The sequence below is a fragment of the Hirundo rustica genome, chromosome 1, assembly GCF_015227805.2.
Source record: "Hirundo rustica isolate bHirRus1 chromosome 1, bHirRus1.pri.v3, whole genome shotgun sequence".
Classification (NCBI taxonomy): Eukaryota; Metazoa; Chordata; class Aves; order Passeriformes; family Hirundinidae; genus Hirundo; species Hirundo rustica.
The window spans coordinates 27242705-27264835 of record NC_053450.1 but is presented as its reverse complement, the minus strand read 5'-3'; the positions used below and the strand labels follow the sequence as shown (position 1 = coordinate 27264835).

Below are 22131 nucleotides of genomic sequence, written 5' to 3'. Positions count from 1 at the left end.
TTGAATAAACCATCTTAATAAGAAAATGAGGTTAAATTACAATGTCATTTCCGTACCGAAAACTGCTCAGAGCAAGACACTGAAAAGCCCTGCAACAGGACCACGTGGAAGCGCTCTCGGGTAGGAGCTGGCCCTCGGGGGCAGCCCGCCCCACGGCAGCGCCGGCCCGAGGGGAGCGGGCACGACACGGAACGGAGCCGCCGCTGGAAGGGCTGCCAAGGTCCGATCCCTCCTGTCCTGCCACTGGAGCGTTGCGCAAGAGGAAAACATCTAAAATATGTATTACACAGTTTCGTTATCGCTAATGCAGCCTCGAGAGCGGTAGCTGAGCCGCACTCACACTTAAGTGTGTAACGCCTCAATGGTGGGAATTACACGTAAGCGCAGCTCGACCTGCAGCTTCTCCGGAGGCGACCAGGAAAAAACGCACTACAGAGCAATAAGCGGTGACGTCCCCCTTCTTCTGAAGACCCACCACAGCTCCACTCCGCAACTCCGCCGATCTCCGCCTCCAAACCCCAGCATCTATGACAAAGCCTGGCTGCAGGACCCTCCGGCACGGCCGAACTGCCCTGCCGCGCTGCCCTCTTCTCTCCTTTCCCTCCGCTCCCGGCAGGGAGCAGCACCCGACCGCCCCGCGCCGCGCCGCGCTCCGCACGTACACACACGGGCACACGCACAGGGGACACGCGGACGCGCACCCGCACAGCCGCTCCCTCTCTCACACCGCACTCTCGCACCCGCCGCCCGCCCCGCTCCGCTCCGGCTCCCGGCGCGCTGCTCGGCCCAGCCGCCGGCACCTCCCAAGGTCACGGCGCCCCGCACCGCCCGCGCAGCGCAGCGCCCGCAGGTGCGCGATGCGCGGCAGGAAGGAGAGCGGCGGCGCTGAAGGAGGGCGGCAGCGCGGACGGGGCCCGGCGGCAGCGCCGAGGGGGCCTGGCACCCCCGCTCTGCCTGCGGCCGTGCGCGAACCGCCCGGCGCCGCCTGCCTGCGGGAGGCGCTCCTCGCCGGGCCCGCCGCGGCTCCGCGGCCGAGCGCGGATTATAAGGCACCGCTCTCTCCGCCCCCAGCGGAGTCTCCCTCCGCCCTCGCCCTCACTCCCCACCCCTCCTCCGGCCGCAGAGAAGGGCATGGAGTTGGCGGGAGCCTATAAAAGCCCCTGAGAGCGCGCTGCGGCCACGGCGTCGTGACAGCCTCCGCGGGTAAAGCAGGACTGCGCACCATGTCCCACCACTGGGGATACGGCAGCCACGACGGTGAGTGCCCGGCGGTGCAGGACACCTGCCGGTCGGTCCTCGGGAGCCGCGCCTGGGACGTGCCCGCTGCTGCCCCGCGGAGCCCTTGCCCGGAGCGGCAGTGAGCTCGGTGGCGCTTTTTTCTCATAACCTTGAAATGCGCCTGTGCCCGAGCAGCCTGTCCGGCGCTCCGCACGCTGTGCCCGAGCATCTCCCGCTTCCCTGCTGACATTCCTTTACTTCCGGAAGGGAGCGACCGGCGCCGCTCCGCAGGACGGGGTGGCCGCGGGGACTCCCCGGTGCAGCCCCCGCCTGAGCCGCCGAGGCTGTGGGGCTGCCCAGGTGGGACCTCCGCTCGCCTGTGCTGCCCGCTGCCGCCGGCCCACACGCACGCAGTTAAGGGCTGATGCTGGTGTTCGAACATCCCGATTTCCAGAGAGAGGTGTGTTGCTTATATCCCCCGAACTCTGTGTCTTTTCCCACTGAGTTGCTTTCCGCTGTCTTACAGGACCCGCTCACTGGCACGAGCACTTTCCCATCGCCAATGGAGAGCGCCAGTCCCCAATTGACATCTGCCGCAAGTCCGCCAAGTACGACTCCTCTCTGAAGCCTCTTAGCTTCAGTTATGATGCCAGCACGGCCAGGAACATCGTCAACAACGGGCACTCCTTCAACGTGGAGTTTGATGATTCCTCCGACAAGTCAGGTGAGACCTCACCTTCGTGTGCAGGAAGGGAATGGCAGAAATTGCTACTAACGCTCCCACTAAAATCTATACTAAATCCCTAAGGGTTTTTTAAGGCTGAAAATGTACCAAAATATTCTGGCTTCTGTATGGGGAGGATTCAGCAAACAGGAAACTGAGATCCCGTTAGAAGAGAGCTAAGGCTATCTAGGCAGCTAAACTCCTGAAAAGTGAATTGGTTTATTTTTGGATAAATCAGAAGAATTTGGATAAGGGCTTGGCTGTGGAAAGAAAAATTTTAAAAGTATTTGACAGGAATTATGTTGGGCTCAGGTTATCATAAGCTACTGATCAAATGGTTAAAAGAAGAGGCAAAATACATTGTAGGAAAAAAATGGCCTTAGAATAGCAAAGGATTACAGTTAACAACTTGAAGTGGAAATAGTTTGGAAAAAGTTTCTTTGGTTATCAAAATATTATTTCATACTTTTGAAGCCAGTATGCTCCCAGGTTAGTACAGAAACAGAGGAATTATTAGAAAATACATCTTTGTTCTTTTGTAATTCTAAAAAAGCATTATCCCTGGTATTTCTTGATCCCGGGCTTTCTAAATGAAGTGTCTGATGCATTCCTACAAATTTTGCTAGCAGGCAGTCAGTCCACAGTGTCTTGCTGTTCCTTGTGCTCTGTGGTGAAGTTGAGCACTGAATCCTGCAAGCCCTTAGTAATCGTTACTGAAAGGAATGGCCTTTCTGATGGACAGACTGAATCCAGGCTGGCCTTGCAACAAGGGATTGCAGTTTGATTGTAGTTTTTCATATGGCTGCATTTGCAGAAATCATCACCCTGCCACAATGAATGTGCCTTTATTTTTAATTTGGACAACAAAAACAATCCTGTTGTAAGTCACTGCCTTCTCTAGACACTGCCTGATTTAACTTGCTTGAGCAAGTGTTCTATTTTTCCAAAGTGTTTTGTTGGCCATGTCATTTAGGGAATGGTGCCGAAACCAAATGATCTGTGCCTACTAAAAATACGAGGTTTTTGTAACTAATGCAATACAGCAGTATAACAGGCATTCAGCAGTGCTCTAAGAATTTGACTTTGCATTTTAACTATAGTCTTTATGCTGAACAATATTAAGTGGTCAGATATAAGTGTTAACGGTTGCATAAACACACATAGGTCCATATAATAATTTACAAAAAGCATCAAGTTTTTTTTCAAAAAGGAGAGGAAGAAGGTATTCTGACCTCTGGGTTTTTTTTTTTTGAAACACTGGGAAGCTAAAGGAGCTGCATCACGTTCAATTTAACAGTGTCATGGAGAATAAGGTAAATGATCCAGAGCAGAGAAAAAGGTATTCCTTTCTTACCAGATATGTGCAAGTCTGCTCTTGATGCTGTTCTGCTCTCACTGAGCCCAAAGGAATCAGGTTCAGGTCTCCACAGTGTCAAAAAACTATTGTGTTCACTTTGTGTGTACCTGAGTCTGGACAGAACTGTGAAAATCAGGTTATGAGGAAAAATGGCAGGAACGTAAAATAATTTAAAGAAACGTCTGTAGGAAGAATGCTTTTTATGAGAAGTCAGTGCAGAACCAGAACATCTGTGGCAGAGATCCTTTGACAAATATGCAGTGACACAGCTTTCAGAGTGGGAGGATAGGAGATGCAAGTAGAAATAGTCTCAGTATCTCTATCAGTGAATCAAAAATTATTATTCTAAACAGATTTCTATGAAGCTAGGTAAGGTGGATCATTCACTACTAGACTTCCTATTGAAGTTTACAGTGCATAGAATCTACCTGGCAGCACACTTAATGGCTTCATTTGTATGCGGTTAACTAGGTAACCTACTTTCCTTACACAGAATAGAGCTGTCTTTGACTTGTATCTGCTCGATTCTGAAATTGACACTCAAATGTGCATACCCAGTTCTTGGTAAGACATCACACAACAGTCACAGGGAGAAGCTGTGTGAGGTTATGTGATGTGCTGGTATGTTTTACAGAAGACAATGGAATAATATCCTATAAATACTTCCCACAGGCTGTATTGCTTGTTTCTATGAGCTGTCCCATATGTGGTAATGAATTATCTGTAGTAGTAGGCGCAAAATGAAGTAATAAGATCATTGTTTGTGAGTAATCTTCAAGATGAGTAACTGCACACAAGGTAGATCCATTTCATTAAGAACCATCAGTCTCATAGCTAACAGCACTGAAGCAAACTGAACAGCAGTTCTAGGTCGTAATGTCTGATCAGCCCGGCTCTTCTGAGTATACAAAATGAGTTCTTGCAATTAAAAAACCCCCAAGCAGGTAGTAATAGCATAATAAAAATAGATAAGAAAGCTAAAATGCGTATTTGGATAAAACTCTCTGAAAGAAGCTGTTACTTATTTCTTGGATTCAGAAAACATGTAATATGGGTAATGTTGTTCACAATTAAGACTAATCAAAAGTTTAGTATTTTTCCTGAAGAACATGTATTTATTGCATTACATGTATGCATCAGGAAAAGTCGTGTGAAGGTTCTGCCCTTATCTGCCCTTATGATATCTGCCCTTACGATAAACAAAAAGAAAAATTGGGAGTCCTTAAAATTATATCTATATTACTTTGAGTAAGAAAGCAAAATAAAAGTTCAGCTTTTTCATCAAAAATAACCTTATGCACAATTTTTGTGACAGATGTAACTTCACAGAAGAAGATGTTTTCTTCTTTGCTTTCAGATTCTTTTTATTAATTGGTGGAGCTTGAGAGACATAACTCATGATTCAGATTGTAATTATGCTTATGACCTATACAATTTTCTCTTACAATTAATTTCTAACAGAGAAATTGTATTAATTCTTTATGATAGTTTTAGAACCTGACTCTTTGTTTTACTTCCATGTTAATTTTTTAGACATGCCTAGATGCTATTAACAATGCTTATGAAAAACCCTCTTCCTAAGCAATTACCTTCAAATCTTTGATTTCAGTTCTTGTAGCAGCTGTCTTGGGTTGTGTGACAGCTGTTACACGCCAGAATATGCTTGCAAAGGCTCTGTTAATTCCCAAAGTGAATCCCCTTCATATTTCACAGTTGCAAGTTGGTAGAAATGGTGCATGGAAAGCATGTTCACAAGCCAGCTTTGCCATGTTAATGAACTTACTTTGTCTGGAAAAATTCCATGGTTTTTCCTACATAAAATAGTATTTTCTATTTTGTATCCTTGAAGCCTTTTGGAATGTCTTCTTGGGTATGTATGTAGAAACCGAACTGTGAACTTTCCCATTCAGTTGTTACTTGGTCAGTCTGCCCCTTCAGTTCTTGCAGTTGCTTTATTAATTTTCTTGTCTACTGTCTTTTAATAGTAGTGGAATGTAAAGTATTTGTAGGCATTCATCTTTAAAATTTGTTCATTTAAAAAATTTCTTCTTCATTTTGACAGCAAAAAGTCATTATGATAAGTGTCCCTAGGAATAAAACTTGGAATTCAGGTTCATCCACTCTTGTGATGGAATCAGACCTTACATTTACAAATGAAACAAGTGGTGATGATAATTCTTAAAACAAGATGTGTTACTGCAATACAGGAATTTAATAGCAAAGGAGTCTCATTAAGAGTACTTCTTTTATGATATTAACCATTGCATATTCCAGTCTTCTGTAAGGACTTGTGTATCGTTTCCCTCACTTCAAAAGGCAGAAGCAAACCGTGACTTCTCACAGCTGTAAAACCACAGGATGTGACTCCGCTCAAAAAACCCTCAAGAGCCTGAAAGATTTTTGTAACATACATAAAGTGTGTTCTCTGTGTGAGTTTTCCCAGAAAACGTTTAAGGATTTATCTAAATTCTGAAATTCAAGTGAGACATGTTCACAACAGTAGACTGGATTCTGTATTTTCTGATCAAGTTTTTGATGAGCCTATATAAGAAAGAAGTCAATCAGATATGAATTTATTCTATAACAAGAATGTTAAAATCGTGTATCTTAGCTGTAGAACCTGACAGAAGGGAATTGCAACTATGGTGTAAAACTCTAGAGACTTTACAAAATGTGCTGGTAATTTATACTTGTTTGTAAGTCTCTTAATTGTTTCCTTCTCCTTGCTGCTGAGCTAGAGAATTAAAATTCAAGTCAGTGTCCCAAGTAAATCTGACATTTTTGCAAATATTAAATCATAATAGAACTTAAAAATTATGACAAGACCTTGAAAATGAAAATACTGTATTAATCTTGATGCTAGCTCTCCTTGAGAGTCTTTCAGTAGTTGTAATCCAATATATTACCTGATTCTTTCAATAATTGTAAATATTAATGCATACACTTCAGCTGTCTTGAATTAGGACTCACTGTAAATAAACTAATCCATTTTGTTACAGTGGTTACTGAAGATCCAGTGCATTAGCACTGCTCATTTGGCAGTGAGTTTCTTTGAAAATGATGCCACTGTTGCTCTTCTCTTATACTGCCACCTCAGCTGGTAAATGGAAGAAGAAACATGTAGATCTGCTGTCTTGAAGGCACAGCTCTTAATCAAACTCACTGCCACTGGTCTATTTTTAGGCTTCCCAGATCTAAAGAGATAATATTAGCCATGGTAGAATAATATTGCATGTCATCAATATAGGGTCGTGGATTGACGGTCCACAGTGAATGCAATGAATGTGTCAATCCTTTGGAATCAGGAATCAGAGAATTGATTGATTATAGGTTATGGGGACTGCATTCAGACCCCTGCTTATGTCACAAATAATGTGGCTTGGCTAAAAAGTCAGATGTTTCAAGGGCATGTGATCTTTAAGTCATTTTTCCTGTGAACTGGGATCACCAGAAGCTGCAAAGTCTGTGTAAACAAGTTACTTGAAGAGCTCTGGTATTTCCAGGAACTGGAAAGGAAGATGAGAGGGCATGAGATTAGTCCTGCATGTTTCAGGTCTTCATTTCTTTACAGAAAAGTACCCTTCTTCATTTACACTGGGCTGGGGTTGGTTTGTTGGTGGGGGTTTTTGTTTTGTTGTTTATTTGGGGGGGGGCGGGGGAAGGGAAGTTATGTTAACATGCAATTTTTAAGCAGAAATTTGACCTGGATTGTGCATTTAACAATCATGGAAACTTCCTTCCCTTTTGCTAATCCGTCCTCTAGAGGCGCTTTTAATGTAAAACCAGGAAAAACTAGTCAGCTGTTATCAGCTGGGGCCACTTGGAAAAGTTTATTTTTAAGATGTAATGAAGCTGTGTGCCAGATGTCACGATTACCTCTCGTCTCAGCTGATAATTTGTTTATTTGCTTACAGGCATGAGGGCATAGTTAGAGGCAATACTCCCACCTTAAGTTTCAGTCCTTCATTAGATGTCAGCATAGTAGGAACACTGTCCAATACACAATTTTCAGTACAGGAAGCAAGCACTGGATTAGTATTAAAGTATTACTATTAAAAATTAAATCAGTTGATACTTTCAAGAGAATTTTAATGCTTCCAGATTGGTTCTTAAAGTTGTTGTCAGCCTACATAGTGTGAAATGTGAGGGCTGAAGGCTGGTCCGAGACTCAGTACAGCATGTTACGATTCTCAGAGAATTTCTGTTTAAAAGACTACATGGTCCCAGGGAGTTGGAGGAACGTTAAGAACCTAAATGACTTTGTATCCTGAAGCAGGTCGGAGTCTTTCTGGCTGCTGCCCAGTCCGGATGAAATAGTTCAACTGAGGTGAATTGGAACAACTGACCTGCTGCAGATACACATGTCTTCAGAGTTGCTGTGTTTTGGCAGCTGTTTCATTCTGGTCTATCTCTGTGGAACATCCTTGTAACCTTATCAGGCTAAATTTCTAGTAAGGTCAAAATTAGGTTTGGTTTTTTTTTTTCCTTATGATATACCTTTTTTTTTTTTTCTTCTCATAGTGAAACCCATTACAGATGTTTTCTGCAAATATGAGCCCTACAGTCAGCTGCTTCAATGCTGTCTTGCTCTTGTTGCTTGTCATGATACAGGGTCCTAGGAGGAGTGTCTGAAAGAGATAACATAAAGAAGGAACATCTCACAAAATGTGACTCTGTACTCCACATTTCACAGAAGTGACAGCTCACCCTAGCTAACCTAGTCTGTCAGATGGGAAGCCCATCTTTGCATAAGAACACAAGGCTAATTCCTGAGCATCCTCATAAGAGCCTTTTTCATGTCATTAATAGTACATGGTGCTCAAGTAGTTTTTTTTTCTTTGCCTCAAGTAATGTTTCATCTGCTTTGTCTCTTCAAATCCTGTTTTCCGTTGTACAGATGTCTATGTATACACAAAAGTGTAACAGTTATGAACACTAATGTATGTACTATGCATAAGTTTACATAAACATATACCTAGAATGTTATTTACACATCACATCTACTGTAGGCTGATACAAAATCATGGTTTTCTTTGTGCTAAAGCAGTGTGTGTATGAGAGGGCTGTTCTCAGAGGTAGATGCTTGAAATGTCCTGCTGCTAGTTTTTGTTTGGTGGAATCTCAATTAGAATTAGCTCTCCAAGTTTGGAGCTTTTGGACATCTACTGTGCTCTAGTGGACCCATTATTTCAGCTACTGGAAGGAGCTTTGTAGTCGGTGATTGTCATTTGTAGAACACTTTCTCAGATTAACAAATTTTAAAGTAGTATTTTTTTCTTGTTGCACTAATTTGTATGACAGGAAGGAATTCAGTCTAACTCATTAAACAGTCTCGTAGTTCCTCCATTTTGATTAATCCTTTGATGTGTTTATTGGCTTGATGAGATTTATTAGTCTTCTGCTCTGTATAGAGAGAACATTGCATAGGAGTTAACTAAATAACTAATTCCAACAGTATTCCTGCAAAAAATTTAGAGTTGATACTGCCACTTTCTGAAAAAAGGTATGAGGTGTTCCACAGAATTTTTTTACAAGGCTGTTCTGTTTTACATTGGAAGGATAACTGCTCACCGACTTGCCTTTAAATAGAACAGTGAAGGTGTGTAGCCTCAGTAAACAGCTCTACCAGGCACAGCAAAGCACCCCTTGATTCCTGTGTGTTTTCAGAAATCCCAAGGAAGTGTAGTGGAGTCAAATCAACTTCACCTTCTGTATCCAAGAAGTCCCACAGTTGGTATAAGTCACATAATAGTGGAAAAGAAGAAAGAGCACTGTCAACCTGTCACCTCTTGGGCTGTAGCACAATATCAGGTTGTGATGTAAACTGTCTTGAATAGATGGAATCCATGAGAAAAGAATGTTTTTTCAGCTCACCTTGTGCTGTCTTCAGACTGCGTTGCATCTGAAGCTGTGCAATAAAACAGAAAGGATCACAGCTACATATGTATGTTCAGGATGGCTTTCACTAACACTGATTTCAAAAGTAAGGGAGCTAATGATGAAATGCTCAAATATGGATCAGAACTTCCCCATCAATTTTAAAAAAGGATGGAAAGGCTGGACTTCTTTTTAACATAGCATTGAGTTGATACTCTTGTCACATGGAGCATAGACAGGGAAATTCCTGATACGAATGTTGTTCTGATTCTCTGTGAACTTTTATACTGCAAAACCTGGTAGCATTTGTTTATGGTTTAAAAACTTGTTTTGAAGAAGAAAATGATTCTATCATTCCTGTTTTGCCTTTTAAGTTTAGTTTTAAGTTTTACTTTTGTGAAAAGGCTAAGTATTAAAAATAAAATAACTGCTTAACGTAGGGTACAACAAGAGGGCAGTTCTGTAATTAAGCCTGCTGAATTTGTATTCATTAACACTAATCTAATTATTACTTTCTTTGAATGCTCTGCTGTGAGTCAAAATAAGCTAGTGCTGGATTTGAGAACCACAGAATGAGAAAAGTAAGCAAAAACTGCAAAGAGGTTTTTCTGCATCATTCGGGGTTTTGAGACTATAGCAAACCTTGTGTAGAGAAATAACACTGCAAATGAGCTCAGGAACATTGCATGGTTCTGCTTTTCAGCATGCTTTCCATTGATGAATAATGGCAGATTAACCTGTGCTGTGCTAGTGCTTTCTGAGGTCTAGGAGTGGTGGAACCTCAGTCCATTTGTACTTGCAGCAACCAGCAAGACCTTGAGCCAAAGGAACTGAAACTGAAATATTGCAACCCCATGCCATCATTTTAAAATGAAACACTATATTGTATGGATCAAATGATTTTGCATCTGTAAAGACGCAGCAACCAGTTGCTTCATTTCCAGAAGGAGCTAATGAGTTTTTACAGCGACTGTTCTGAAAAAAGTACTCAGATTTGTAGTCCTGTGCTTGAAACAGTTATTCTTCTTGGTCTTGGCAACTAGCACTTGCTAGTATGTAAAATGTAAAAGTAAAATAAGATGTGTTCCTATTTGATTACTTTAAGTAGCCATTCTTCTTTGGATCGCATAGCTTGGAAATAGGTAGGACAAGACCTGGTCTGTTGGCTACGGTATTGGAAATCACATAGGTTGCAGTGGAACATCTGTTCATGTTTTTCAAATAACAATACATGTTGGGAGACTTCTAAATATATTTACCAAAGTAGCCCTAGGCAAATGCTACATTTGTCCACTGAACCCAAATTTTGCATGCATAGGGAACACTGGTGGAAACTAATGTACTTTTAAGAAATCTTATTTTATTTTCATGTATTGCAAATCTTAAGTGAAATCCTTCTCACCTTATTGTTTATATCCGTGGCTGGTGTTGTCCATGCTTGAATATAATGGGACTTTTTCAAACCTGAACATGCAGCCACCTTTTCCAATCAGCATTTGATGTATGTTTTCATACATGCACGTATTGTGCTAGTGTCTAGACTAATTGCAGACTGAGAGGAAAGCATCTTTACTCCACAGAATCATTTTGTGGCACATACACAGAGCACACTTACATGTAATAGCTGATGTCAACACTCTTCTGTCACTTCATTGTATATATTTTTATAGAGAGAAATTGGTCTCTTAAAATATCTAACACTTCAGATTGCTTTTTGTTTTTAATTTTTGAAATATTAACAACATAAAGATTTAATTTTGAATTTGGATTTGAGATGCTTGGGGGGAAAAAAAAGGAAAAAGTCCCCAAACAACACACAAACTTGTGTGAAACCTCACTCTGATAACTTATGTAAATAGCTCTATTTAATAGAACTATTTGTTACTATTCTGTGCTTTATGCTGCACCGGAGGAGACATTGTCTGTGCCCTGAGCATTTTGCAATGGTGGGGCTTGATCCTGCATGTCATAATAGTGATTGGTCACAGCTGGAGTAGAGGGGTAAAACTAACAAGCAGAATAAGGGAGCTTGCTCTTGTATAATTCAGAGTGTGTCTGGGAACCTCGCTCAGAGCAGTCCCGTAGCATGAATAATGCCACATAATGGAGAGCATAAATAAACAACTCATTTAAAAAAATCTCTCTATGTAGGCATTGCTATTTTTAGCAGAATGGGAAGAACAAAAGATTTGAATTCACATCTCTGCACTGTCTGGTCCTGTGCCTAGTGCTTTACCTTGCTGCAACAAAGCTAACCCATGGCTAACAGGTGTTCAGGTTTAAATTGGAACCAAAAACATTTTACTCAATCCAATCTGCCACAGGATTTGCAGGATTAAGGCCTAAATGGATGAAGTGTCTAAAATGAAAGGACAGAGTACATTAGTACATGGAAGATAATTCAGTCTTCAAATGTACTTCCTTAGAATGATTCTATGTGAGCCTCTTACAAAGGGCTTTTTTATCTATTTGGTGACAGAAAAGTTACATCTTCCCTCATTACTTGTAATACTGGCATGCCTGTTAAATTGCTGATGAGATGCTCACTGTAAAGTCACTTACATTTTTATGCATTTATTATTGATTTTGGTGTATTGCAGTAATGTACCATTGAGGATGATCTGGAGTAGCATGGCAGCATGCAGTGAACTGTAAATCACATAAAAGACTTGAGATAGCTGTTTCTGTTCAAAGGAAGACTTGGTAACAAAAGTTCTGTGAGTTGCAAATAAAGGATCTTTTCTTTGCAGTGCTGCAAGGAGGAGCGTTGGATGGAGTCTACAGGCTGGTGCAGTTTCACATTCACTGGGGATCCTGTGATGGCCAGGGATCTGAGCACACTGTGGATGGTGTAAAGTATGATGCAGAGGTAGGACATGCTTTACCTTCTCGAGGCTTTTTATAATGAGGGGTTTTTTTAAGTATTCCACCATAGTAGCACTTTAACTACAGATTTTCATAGGAGAAGGTTACCGTAGACAATTTGGGTATGATGCCACCTTAGAACATAGTCCTTGCAAGACCAGGAAACAGATTTGTAATTTTTCTTGGCTACTTCCTGTGAAAGAGAATCAGAAAACCCCACATTAATAATACCTGGTTTTTTTCCCCTGCTTTCTCAATAGCTCTTGGAAATTATGAAGAAAGATAATTGCAGCACCTCTGTACATGCACATCCCCCTTTCCTAGCTTCAATTCTCCTAGCAGAGAATCAAGGGGAGCTATGAAGAGGGCGGACAGTGAAGTGCAATCTTACAGGCACTCTTTGTGATACCCTTGAAATGCCGGATGTTCCTCAGACCACTTAAGACTCCATATTACAGTCTGATACAGAAACTGAGTGACTTTAGTGCCTTGCATTCCACCTTTCATTGTCCCCTGTTTAGAAATCTACCTCTGGTTTCTGCGACTGACTTCTAAAATATATTCATAAAAACACATTTGTGGAACATACCTGTGATTTTGCATTGATAGATAAAAGAAATTGCCCCACAAATTCATTGGCTCTGCTGCTTTTTCATGAGGGAAGTAGCTTTTGTCTTACCTGAGAAACTTTCAATTGCCTTCTGTCTTTCACAGTACCATAATTACTTGTCCAACTTGACTTGCAGATGTGGGGAAACAGCCTGTTGAATTTAAATTAGAAATAACTTGGCAATTAAAAGGAAAGTAATGTCCTGGCTAACATGACTTGGAGATTTATTTCATATTCTTTTTCAAGTCTTTCCAGAAAAGGACAGGACTGTTTAAAAAAAAACCAACAAACTTTCAAATTATGAGTCAAATCTGTATTTAATGTGTCTTCTCTGCTTCTTCTGACACTGGCAGTGTATGTCAGTGTGGTAAGAACTCCAAGATGCATAGCATTAAAATACTACATTGAAATTCTGTGGGCTGTGTGTGGGAAAAAGTTTTTCTGAAGGCAACAGAGTTTCACCACATGGAAAGCAGAATGATACAACCACAGCTTGCCTTTTAAACTCACCAGGGAATAGGAGTGAGGAGCAAAATAAAATACATTATAGAAATCTTTTTGAATAAATGAAATTTTAAAGTAGATAAATAATTCAACAAATTCTTAAGTGTACACAAAAACTTTCAAACCTCAGCAGTAAAACACCATCTTGCTCTTAATAAATTACTTCCCTGCATCTTCATTTGTGAGGCATTCTGGATGGAATATCATCTTCACAGTGCTTCTTTGTTTTCTTCCTCCTAGCTCCATATTGTTCACTGGAATGTAAAATATGGTAAATTTGCTGAAGCTGTGAAGCATCCTGATGGTTTAGCTGTGGTGGGCATCTTCATGAAGGTTCGTTAAACTTTTTCTTTTTGATTATTTGTCTAGCACATTTGTTGTGTTGCAGGGGGGAACCTAAGAGCAGAAAACAGGGAATAAGGCAGCTTTGTGCTCTGTTGTCCAAATCTGTAGCAAACTAGGTGATGCTCCAAATTCCTATCTTCCTTTATCTGTAAAATTGGTACACTGGCCATGGAGTATGACTGCCATCCCTGACTGTGGCAACCCTGTAGCAGCATTCTTGCCTTCATCAAGACAGTGATGCTGCATAACTCTTGCCAGTGAAAAGTGATGTGCGTGACTGACCAAGCTGTGTGTATGAATCTGCAGTATAACCAGCCTAAATAACACCTATTTTAATTTTCTTGTCATTTTTAAATGCCAGAGTGTTTTGTGTTAGTTGAATTGTCTTCACAGCTAGCTGGAGGATGTGCCTGCTCCAGCAGTACATAGTACTCCATCCTGGCCTCATTGAGGGTGACTATTTTATTAGGAGGGTGGCTTCCATAAAAGAAGAACAGCTTAAGTCCAAAAATAAATCCACACACTGTAAATGAAAATAGCTTTATTCTTCCCAGTGTCCTTGGCTGACCCGTTTGTGCTCGCTGTCAACTGGCATGATTTTACAGAGACTGTTTTAGTCACTTATGCTGTAATACTCCTACTATGTAATGAAATGAGGCTGGAAAAAAGTTTCCTTGAGAACTGTAACAGAAAACTAAAGGTGTCATGAGAATGCATGGTGAGTCTTATTTTCATGTGTTTTGTGTTACAGGTGGGAAATGCCAAGCCTGAGATACAGAAGGTTGTGGATGCTCTGAGCTCCATTCAAACCAAGGTAATACTTGCTGTCTGTGTTGATGAACACACATCACAACTGTGCTGTGTTATCTTCTTTGGAAAGTAGATTTTTTTTTTTTTTTTTACTTCTTCCCAGCCTGCTGCATATATGAAAGTAAAACAAACCTTCCTGCCATCAGAACAGGTGCTCCTATAATTCTAAAAGCAAAAGAGATTGGAATGAAGTTGAGGTAGAGAGCATGGAGTACTAGAAACAGTGATTATTTCCTATCTTTGTGACTACATTTCTCTGTCTTTTAATTGTATTTAAAGCTATATGGTAAGATTTATCTTCCTAATCTAAACTACATTCCTAGGTGCCCTTTCTAGTCAGTGGTAACAGATGGAAAAGACATTTCCCCTCATCTGTGCATCTGTGGGCTAAATTTCCTTTCTCCAAGAGGGCATGCTTCTCTTGGCTATTTCTAGAGAGAGTTCAGATAAACAGTTTGATCAAGATATATAATTTAAGGGCAAAAAGTCTTTCTGTGTTTTTAATATTGTGTGCAGTGTGTGTGTGTGATTTTAGTGTGCTGAGTAATGTAAAACTAAAAGTACTTAGTGTGTAATTAGGTACCTTCATAGTGGGTAAAGGCCTGTGCCAATGAGAAATGTGGACAGCAAAAGTAAAAAATGAGACTATGCTGTCATATTTCTCATCAGGCTCCATTTGAGGTAGATGGATATTGCTGCCTACTGCAATGGACTCTCCAACAGGTCTCACAGGTTCTATGTTTCCAGTGCAATAAGTGTAGGTGGCATCTGACCTTTCAGGCAAGGTCAAATCTTTTCTCTAAGACCAAGGAACATAAATGCAACATTTGATACAAGAGCAGTATCTTGAAAATCTTGAAAAAAATATATTGCTGTATTTAATCCCAAATGTACTATAGTTGGCATGCAACACTTGATGCCAAATTCCATTTCTCCGTTCCTACAAACAAGGAGCTTTCCTTGGAGACTTCACTCCTGCAATCCCAGTGTGTGTAAGTGATCTCTACCTTACATCAGCCTATCTGCTTACTTTATTGTAGGGAAAGCAAGCTTCCTTTACAAACTTTGACCCCACTGGACTCCTTCCTGCATGCAGAGACTACTGGACATACCCTGGCTCGCTGACCACTCCACCACTGCTTGAATGTGTGATCTGGCATGTTCTGAAGGAGCCCATCACTGTGAGCCCTGAGCAGGTAGGTTTCCAGCTTGTGGTGCCAGGAGTTGTGTACTGGAGTTACACCGATGGCCTCAGTTCAGCCCACCAGGTGATCCATGAAATGGCAGTGCTAGTGCAGAGCTCTGCAGGGTATTAGTTGGCATCACGTGTCAAAAATACCTATCTGAAGTGGTAATCTTCTTCTGACAGGACTCTGCTTCTGCCTGTGGATGTAGAATTTGCTGTAAAATGGAAGGCTGTCCTCTATTTGGACACTCCAGGGAAGATGGGGGGGAAAAGCTAAAAAAATTGTCAGATATTTTCCAGATACATAGAGCTGTCATGTGGTAAAAATCTGGATAATTGAGACATGCCTGAAAGGACCATTTGCACATGCAGAATTAGTCTAGCATGGATTGTGAGCATCAGCAGGTTTGCTGTACATGCAATTACCTCTCTGGGTGTACTTGCCCTGAAAAGACCAGGTTTACAGATCACCTGGGGAGCATGTGTGCTGCATCCACAGTCTCACACTGTAGAGCTGTAGTTGGTCTGTTGATTTTCCAGCATTTCCAGCACACAGAGCTCTTTTTGCAAGTTCTGTTTGTCAAAGAACAGACTGGGAAATCCTACGCAGATTTGTGATGATTCTAACAAAGCTCCCGTTGTGTGGAAGCAGCAAAATTTGCAGATTCCAGGAGTCTGCTGCCTAAGAAAATACTCTGACCAGCCTGAGAATGATAGTCTTCCTAGTAGGAGGAAGCTTGTGCAGATTAAATCACTTGGCCCCAGCCTTCTGTGCCATCCATTAATGAAATTACATCCAGGCAAGATTCCATTCTTGGGTTCAGATGTGTGTGCTTGAGAAATATAAACAGAATTTAGAGCCTATCAATACAGACCAGCCCTGAAGGGCATTAGTTTAACCTTCAAATTCCTAAGTATCTTTTACTGATGACAGATATTCTAACAACCTGCACCTAATTTGCACCTGATTCTAGGGCATTTGTTCATCTGATATGAAAGAAAATGCAACTGAGCTGTTGTAGAACTTAACATAATAAAAGATAGAATATGTGATGAGGAAGAACTATTGGAAGTAATAATCATAGCAGTGATTGATTGCCATTAGTAAACTGCAAGGGAGCATTAAAGTTGATACTATTCACTTACTCCAAACTCTTCCTATTGCTGTTGATAATCCAAAGTTTACAAATACAGTTTTATTATAAGAGCACACTCACCAAAATAGTGGGCTTTTTCTACTATACCTATTCCAACCATGTACAAGTGGTAAAAGTTACCACGTATTTCTCACCCAAACATCCCTCCATGTTACCATCAATATTTCCACACTGTGTAGTAGTTTGCTTTTTTATTCCCATGCTGATCAAAAGAAGAAACCATGTATCAGAGTACTGATGCAAGGTTTAAGATGGGTAGGTTTTCCAAAGCTAGAAAGAAGACACATATAACAGCAGGGTGTAGCAAGCCTGCTACTGTTTGTTGTCACACAGCAGTTCTTGGCAAAGGTTGAGCTTTGAACTGTGTTCTGGTTGGTCCTGAAGGTAAAGTGTGGTGGAGACAGGTCACTGCTGAGGACATTTTTCCTTGAATGTGGAAAAACCGGGGCTAGAACCTGACTTGTAGGAAATCCTGTGTCTCACTTAGGTATATTCATCAGCACTTCTACCTGTCTGTGTGAGATCATCTTTGGGGTGGGTTATTATTTTGGCACAATCTTTTTGTGAGTTTTGGAGATTCCTATTTCGACATAAAGGTGCTTTTGTTACATCAGATTGTGCAAACACAAATTGTATTTTAGGAACAAGTACCATAACTATAAAGTAAGCTCCTGTTGATGTGAATCAGTTTTCCCCTCTCAGAGCATTTGAAAATCAGGATTACTTGAATTTAATCAACAGCTTTATTTTGACCCATGTGTAGAGCCATTTTTAATTGTTATTCATTCAAGTGGACTTAAAAAAAAGAGGCAAAACTGTATGACTTGAAGAGGATTCTGAAAGGATTTCAGTTCATATCTGGATCAAGAACAAACATCTCTTTGCTTGTGGAGTTCAGAAAATGTGTGTCTATGTCCTTGTTTTTTGTGCTTTCATACTTGTTCTTGGCAGGATATTTTTTGAATGGCAGAGCCTGTGTCAAGGCTGGAAATGGTGTGGATGAAATGCAGACGTGTGGGTGCTGATGCCATCTCTAGACTACTGATACTGGCAAAACTTTTGAGTTGGAGCTCTGGTTCGGGCCCAAGATGTGTAGCTTCAAAAAGTCCTGCTGAAATGAGAGGATGCATTTGAGGATATTTGTGTCTTTTTCCACAGATGTGCAAACTCCGTGGCCTTTGCTTCAATGCTGAGAATGAGCCCGTGTGCCATATGGTGGACAACTGGCGCCCATGTCAGCCTTTGAAGAGCAGGGAAGTCAGAGCTTCCTTCCAGTAACCTCAGTGCTGAGTGTGTTAGGAATTGCTGTGTTTGTGAGGAGCCCCTCTTGCTAAGCCCAAAACAAACTTTGCCATGTGTGCCCAGGCAACATCTTGTCTCCCAGATCCATTCTTTCTTTTGCTCTGCGTCTGAAATGCCAGCTAATGAAATGTGAAAGACTCTTGGCCAAATGGGAAGGGGTTCTTAAGGTGTGGGGTTGGGGGAGGCAGGGGGTGGGTGGCTGTGTGCATTTTGGTGACCATTGCTGCGACTGACACTTTGGTATAACTGTATGTTGGCTGCTTGGGAGAGGATATGGTGGTAGCAAAATAAGCCATTCTAAGAAACCTCATCCACTGGTGTGATAGTACACGTAACTAACGATAACTTGAAGCTTTGTAAGAAGCACAGGAATACAGAATCTAGCTATAATTTAGAAAAAGAAGTATTTTGAGGAAGTTAAGCAAAATGAATATTTAGAATTAGACTTCTTAGATTTTAAGAAACTGACATGTAAATATTTTTGAGACTGTTTTGCATTTTTACCCATGCTGTCAACAGCCTTAGTTACGTCTTAATGGTAGTGTTGGGTTTTTTAATTAAAAATGTTCTAAATTAAATGTTATCTCTAAAAGTTATTACCATAGAAATAATACAAAATATCTTTTCATTGAAATAATATATGTTCTAATTTAAAAAGAAAAATAATATTGTATTTTAGATAACTTCTCTAATAAAACTATACTTCTATTTTTGCTTCTCTGTTATTTTAATTCTGGTATGGAGTCACTAATCTTGTTCACATGGTTGCATATTAAACATAATTACTAAACATGTACATTGGGAATTGGCTTCAGTGACACTGAACATGAATGCAAGACTATATGAATATATTAAGAAATTTTCTCTAAATAGGCGTCTTCTCTCTGATGGCAGAAGGAAGTGTTACTTTTAAGCAATCACTACAAATTATTGTCAAAACTGAATGTATAATGAAAGATGCCCTCACAAAACTTTTAAACAGAATTATACCGAAGAATAGGCTCATTAGATTCTGGTCCTAGTTTTTAAATTAATTTATTGTGAGTTTGCTACACTGTCAGGAATCACTTCGTAACTTATAAGGTATAAGTTGGGCAGGTTATGTTCTGAAGCACCTGGTTCTTGAAATGTGTGAGATGGAAATGGAGATATCTCAAAATGCATACAAAGATCTTCAGAAAACTCTTGTCAAATTTCAACCTTTGAAAAGCTTCCACATTTAAAATGCCCACCATCCTACCCTCACAAAAAAAACCCAAAAAACAAAAACGAAACAAAACAAAAAGCAAAAAACCAAATGTTATTTTGTTCTGAGTTCAATTCTTTTTCATGGAGCTATAAGCGTAAGCTACAAGCTTGTCTCTTGCTACAACAACCATGCTGTTGGATTCAAGTTCATGTCGAATGGTTGGAGTAGCTTTCTGACTCTAAGCATCACTCCCAGGCCTGAGTGCTATGCATTTTCCTAAACAATGCAGGAGAGACTACACCTCCATAATGGGAATTTCAGATCCAAATTATTGTGGCTTAAAGCCAATGAAGCAAATTAGGAGGAAATACAGAATTACAGGATGACTGAGGTTGGAGGAGATCTCTGGGGGTCACCTTGTCCACTGCTTCTGTTGATGCTGAGCCACCAGCAGCATGTTGCCCAGGACCATGCCAAAATATTCAAATGCCTTCTAAGGATGATTAAAAAAATTACTCCTAAACTTAATAAAATATACGAGGCCTGGATTTTAAAACTCTAAATGCATACCTTGACAACTATGATACCCTGAATACTAGGCAGTAAGATTGCCTGAGGAGTGGTAATCTCATTGGTACCTGAACAGCTGAAAAATTATCCAGGCTGGTACATGACAGAGAATGTGAACTAATGTCTGGAGCTGAAACCTGGAAATGCCCTTGAGGTTCTAGCCACTGCTGCAATAAAGTATTTCATATCTTATATTCCATCACACTTCAAGGTTGCTCCATAAATAATGGCTAACAGCAATGACAATCAACATCAGCCGTATATTTATCATCATGTTTCTGTGAATCTGTTTACCTGGAATGTTGCCAGTGCCATATGTTTGCCTTTGCTGAGAATGAAGTACTTCTGTATTCAGCCAGACAGTGCAAGCTGGTGTTCCTAGGTCACTTTTTTGGGTACAGGAAAAGCCTGTAGTATGTCTTACCTGTGTGGTCTACTAGGGAGCACTAGTCTTTTCCTGTAAGTAAGCTAAATTACAGAACCACACCTCAAAATCCTCAAAAAAAAAAAAAAAAAAAAGACCTTTCCAGCCCCTCTCCAGCATAAAGTGATATGTGAACTTACCACAAATTCACATTTTGCAGTTAGATTCTAGTGTAATGGATAACCTTTTCCATGGGAGATGTATTAAATCCAACCTAGAAATAAAGAAAACAATTTCCCTGGCATTCATGATTCATTTCCTGAATGGCGAGTTCAGTTAAGATAATGGTGAACAGCTTTTCTTTCTGACTTTTATTCTTATTTACTACTTGCTCATATGAAGAGTTTGTAATTAGGTCTTGAGTTGCTGCACAGTGGACTTAGCCGTTCTAACATCATCCTGTTTTAACTGGAAAACTGATGCTGAATTCATAATGTAAATTAAGAGACCACTTTGGTCATGGAACCAAAGAAGTTCCAGTGCATGTAATTGTGTTACTGTTAAGTAGGTGGCTCTGATTAAAGGGAAATTCACATAGAAGGAAAAAAAAAAAAGGTCTAGTGCATTAATTTGAAATCATCATAGGATAGTCAGCCAGCACTTGGATGGGGGAAAGAGGGAAGCACATTCACTTGCAAACTGTTCATTTTGCACAGTTTGTGATCTTGTCTGGCACTTGTCTGCCAACTCCATGTGTTAGAACATTTTATGATTTTTCCACTGCTGTTTCTAAGGCTTGAATGTGTCCTAGATTGACATGGGCGGGTAGAGCTGTGATTAGAGATGTTCCCTGGAAGATAAGATTAATGATGCCCTTCATGGAGTCAGCAATATTTATAGAAGTCCAGATAGTTTATAGAAGAGTGTCACTCACTAAATGACAGCTTTAGGATTTTCTGACTGTTCAAAGAAAAGCCGTGCGAGCAACAGCTGTGTCAAATCTAGTACCATAGAAACAAGGACTGATGAAAGTACAAGCAGTAGCTTTGTTGAAAAACTCCCATGGACCTCCTAACATCCACCACTTCCTTTTCCAAAGCACAGCACCCCATACGTTCATGTAGCACCTGGTGACAGTTGCTTACACTGAGTATTTGGTATATTTTTAAGTCTATGGGAACTGGACATTTCACTGCTGTGCACTTCCTCTTTCTGTATGATGGTAAACATCTGTGCTGCCTTGATGCCATCAATGATTCACTTCGGCCATGAGGCTCCCCAGCCACCAACCTCCTAAAGGTAAAGGCACAAAACTTTTTAGTGATCCCTAACTAATTTTACATCACGTTTCAATCTTGTTTTTATCCAAGCCGCAAACCGAAGCCATTTGTTTTGGGTACCTCCCCAGCCCAGTGTGGGTTACAGTGCAGTGATTCTCACATTCACCCTAACAAGGAGCTCTTGCTCACTTTGTTCAGAGCTCAAAGCTCTGAACAATGGTCCCAGATGCTCAGCAGGCACAGTGCTAACATGGAGTAGCTGTGCTGCTCCTAATCCCCAGATAGCTTTGTCCAGTGAGGATATCAGTACACTCCAGTGTATTAAACAGTAAAAAGATACCTTCAGGTCATTTGGAAAAAGACAATAAATAAGCCTTGTCTTTATAATCTTGCATGGTGTGAGGTTATGTATCTATAGAGGCAATCACTGCTCTTTTGAACTCACACCCTGAAAGAGCTAAGAAATGCATTGACACCATGTTCAATAAAGAGTAACAGTTGCATATTAGCTAGTTTTCCTAAGGAATAGGGTTTAATGAGGCTTGTAATATTACTCAGGGGTCAAAGACCTGGAAAATTCACTGCAAAGTATTGATCTGCTTCTGCCTTGGGAAGCCAGAAGTGTAAGGACCCTCCCTCCAGTGAACCTGCAGGGTTCATCAGTGAAAAAAACTGGAGCCCTTGGCCGTTGAAGGATCCTCTTCGCTCATCCTGTGCCACTCTACCTTACAGAGGGACAAGCAGGCTGGTGTAATCTCATGGGATATTCTCTC

General features: G+C 40.9%; 1 protein-coding gene across 1 annotated transcript; it reads left to right on the top strand.

Moving 5' to 3' along the window:
- Nucleotides 1-1007: 1007 nt before the first annotated feature.
- On the top strand, nt 1008-18663 carry LOC120749946 (carbonic anhydrase 2). The gene is made up of 7 exons (XM_040057985.1): nt 1008-1257; nt 1745-1942; nt 11927-12045; nt 13396-13488; nt 14252-14314; nt 15351-15506; nt 17812-18663. The coding sequence occupies exons 1-7, from the start codon at nt 1224-1226 to the stop codon at nt 17929-17931; spliced, it is 783 nt and encodes a 260-aa protein (XP_039913919.1). The 5' UTR covers nt 1008-1223; the 3' UTR covers nt 17932-18663.
- The last annotated feature ends 3468 nt before the right edge of the window (nt 18664-22131 follow it).